Source organism: Arachis ipaensis, chromosome B10 (assembly GCF_000816755.2).
Source record: "Arachis ipaensis cultivar K30076 chromosome B10, Araip1.1, whole genome shotgun sequence".
NCBI classification, from domain to species: domain Eukaryota; kingdom Viridiplantae; phylum Streptophyta; class Magnoliopsida; order Fabales; family Fabaceae; genus Arachis; species Arachis ipaensis.
This window is the reverse complement of record NC_029794.2, coordinates 30,507,065-30,508,567: the sequence shown is the minus strand read 5'-3', so window position 1 is coordinate 30,508,567 and position 1,503 is coordinate 30,507,065. Positions and strand designations below refer to the sequence as shown.

The 1,503-nt window shown below is 32.1% G+C and overlaps 1 protein-coding gene across 1 annotated transcript in view; it reads right to left on the bottom strand.

Annotated features, from left to right (window-relative positions):
- Positions 1-726, bottom strand: part of LOC107624292 (probable 2-oxoglutarate-dependent dioxygenase At3g111800) — a 3,304-nt gene extending 2,578 nt beyond the window's left edge. Inside the window, exon 1 of the mRNA XM_016326783.2 lies at positions 93-726. Coding sequence (XP_016182269.1) covers positions 93-598 — 506 coding nt within the window. The 5' untranslated portion in view covers positions 599-726. The remainder of the gene's footprint in view (positions 1-92) is intronic.

Below are 1,503 nucleotides of genomic sequence, written 5' to 3'. Positions count from 1 at the left end.
ACAAGTTACTAGGACTCCATTATTTTACTATTCTAATTAGGAGAAATTAAAGAGTAGAAGTAGAATAGAAATTATTAATAATAATTAATTACCTGCAAGAGAGAGGCAAAGAAGGCCATTTGTTATAATCTTTGAGTGACAAAGGAAGGTAGTGAAGGAAATAGTAATCACTCCAATCAAGAATAGCACCCTTTTCAACACCAAGCCTACTTCCATAACCTTCGTAAGTCTTTGGAGAGTTTGCATATTTTTGCTTCAATTCCATGGGAAGGTGAAAGAATTCACGCCAAGTTTCCCGAGCCTTGTCCATCAACTCTGGTCTAACCCCGTGGTTCACCACTTGGAAGAACCCCCAGTCATTGCAGGCCTCGGCGACTTTCTGGAGCACCAACCTCCTTGCGTCCGGGTCGGTTCCCAGAAAGTCTCCGAAGTCTATGACTGGGATATTTGCATCCGAAGTGGAAGTAAAAGTAGAAGCAGAAACCGGCCTATGGGTCGGGGGCTTGATATACCTGTCTGGGATTGAGTCTATGCATCTTTCCGACAAGGATTGAACTCTCACTATTGGTTCAGGCCAATCTGGTGAAGTGTTGGACATTGCTTATGCTGCTGCTATGTTTTCCTAGGTTGATACGCTTCAAGTGTTGCAAAGTATATCTATATGTATATCAATATATATAGTGAATACTATCAAACAAAATCGTTGAATTTTTTGTATTTTTTGGGGCTATCTATTTTGTACTATATATACTCTAATAATTAATTGAGCTTGAGTAATTTGTATAGGAAAAAGTCTACACTTTTATTGGCCATGGAATTTTGCACGTGAATGTTTTAGTATCGTATAGATTAAATTAAGTCAATAAATAATTAATATAGATTTGTTCAATAATCATTTCGCTCATTAGCTTAAATAAACGAAAATTCGAATAAACTACGAGAAGAAAACCCAAAATTAAAGAGAAGAAAATTCAAATTAACAAGAAGTTACTATAAAATAAACCAAACTTCATTCTTTAACCCAAAAAATTTAAGTCAACGAATTCCATATTTTCGATTTTTAATTTTTTGATGAAACAAGAAGTTTGGTGTATTTTATAGTTTTTCGTTGTCCAATTTTAGATTTTTTCTTATAATGCAACCACTTGAACCAATATTATTTTTGTTATACTCGAATTGATAGGATCGATTAAAATGGTACATGACTTAATCTTTTTAACTAGACCTTGAATTTAAATTATAAGTAAAAAAATTTCGGTTTACTCTTTTCCTTTTTTTTTAAACATCTATTAAATTTAGTTGAATTAATCAAATGTCTGATGGACTTTGATGTTAGACATTTCATTGAAGTGAAAGAAAAATCTTTTGTTATACTCTTCTTTAGTTTTATACATTTTAAATTAATGTATCTAAAAATAAAAACTACAATATAATGTTCTAGATAAATAAGCGTTGAACAATTTGATCCAACCATCCAAATGTCAATAAGATCATAATAATTCA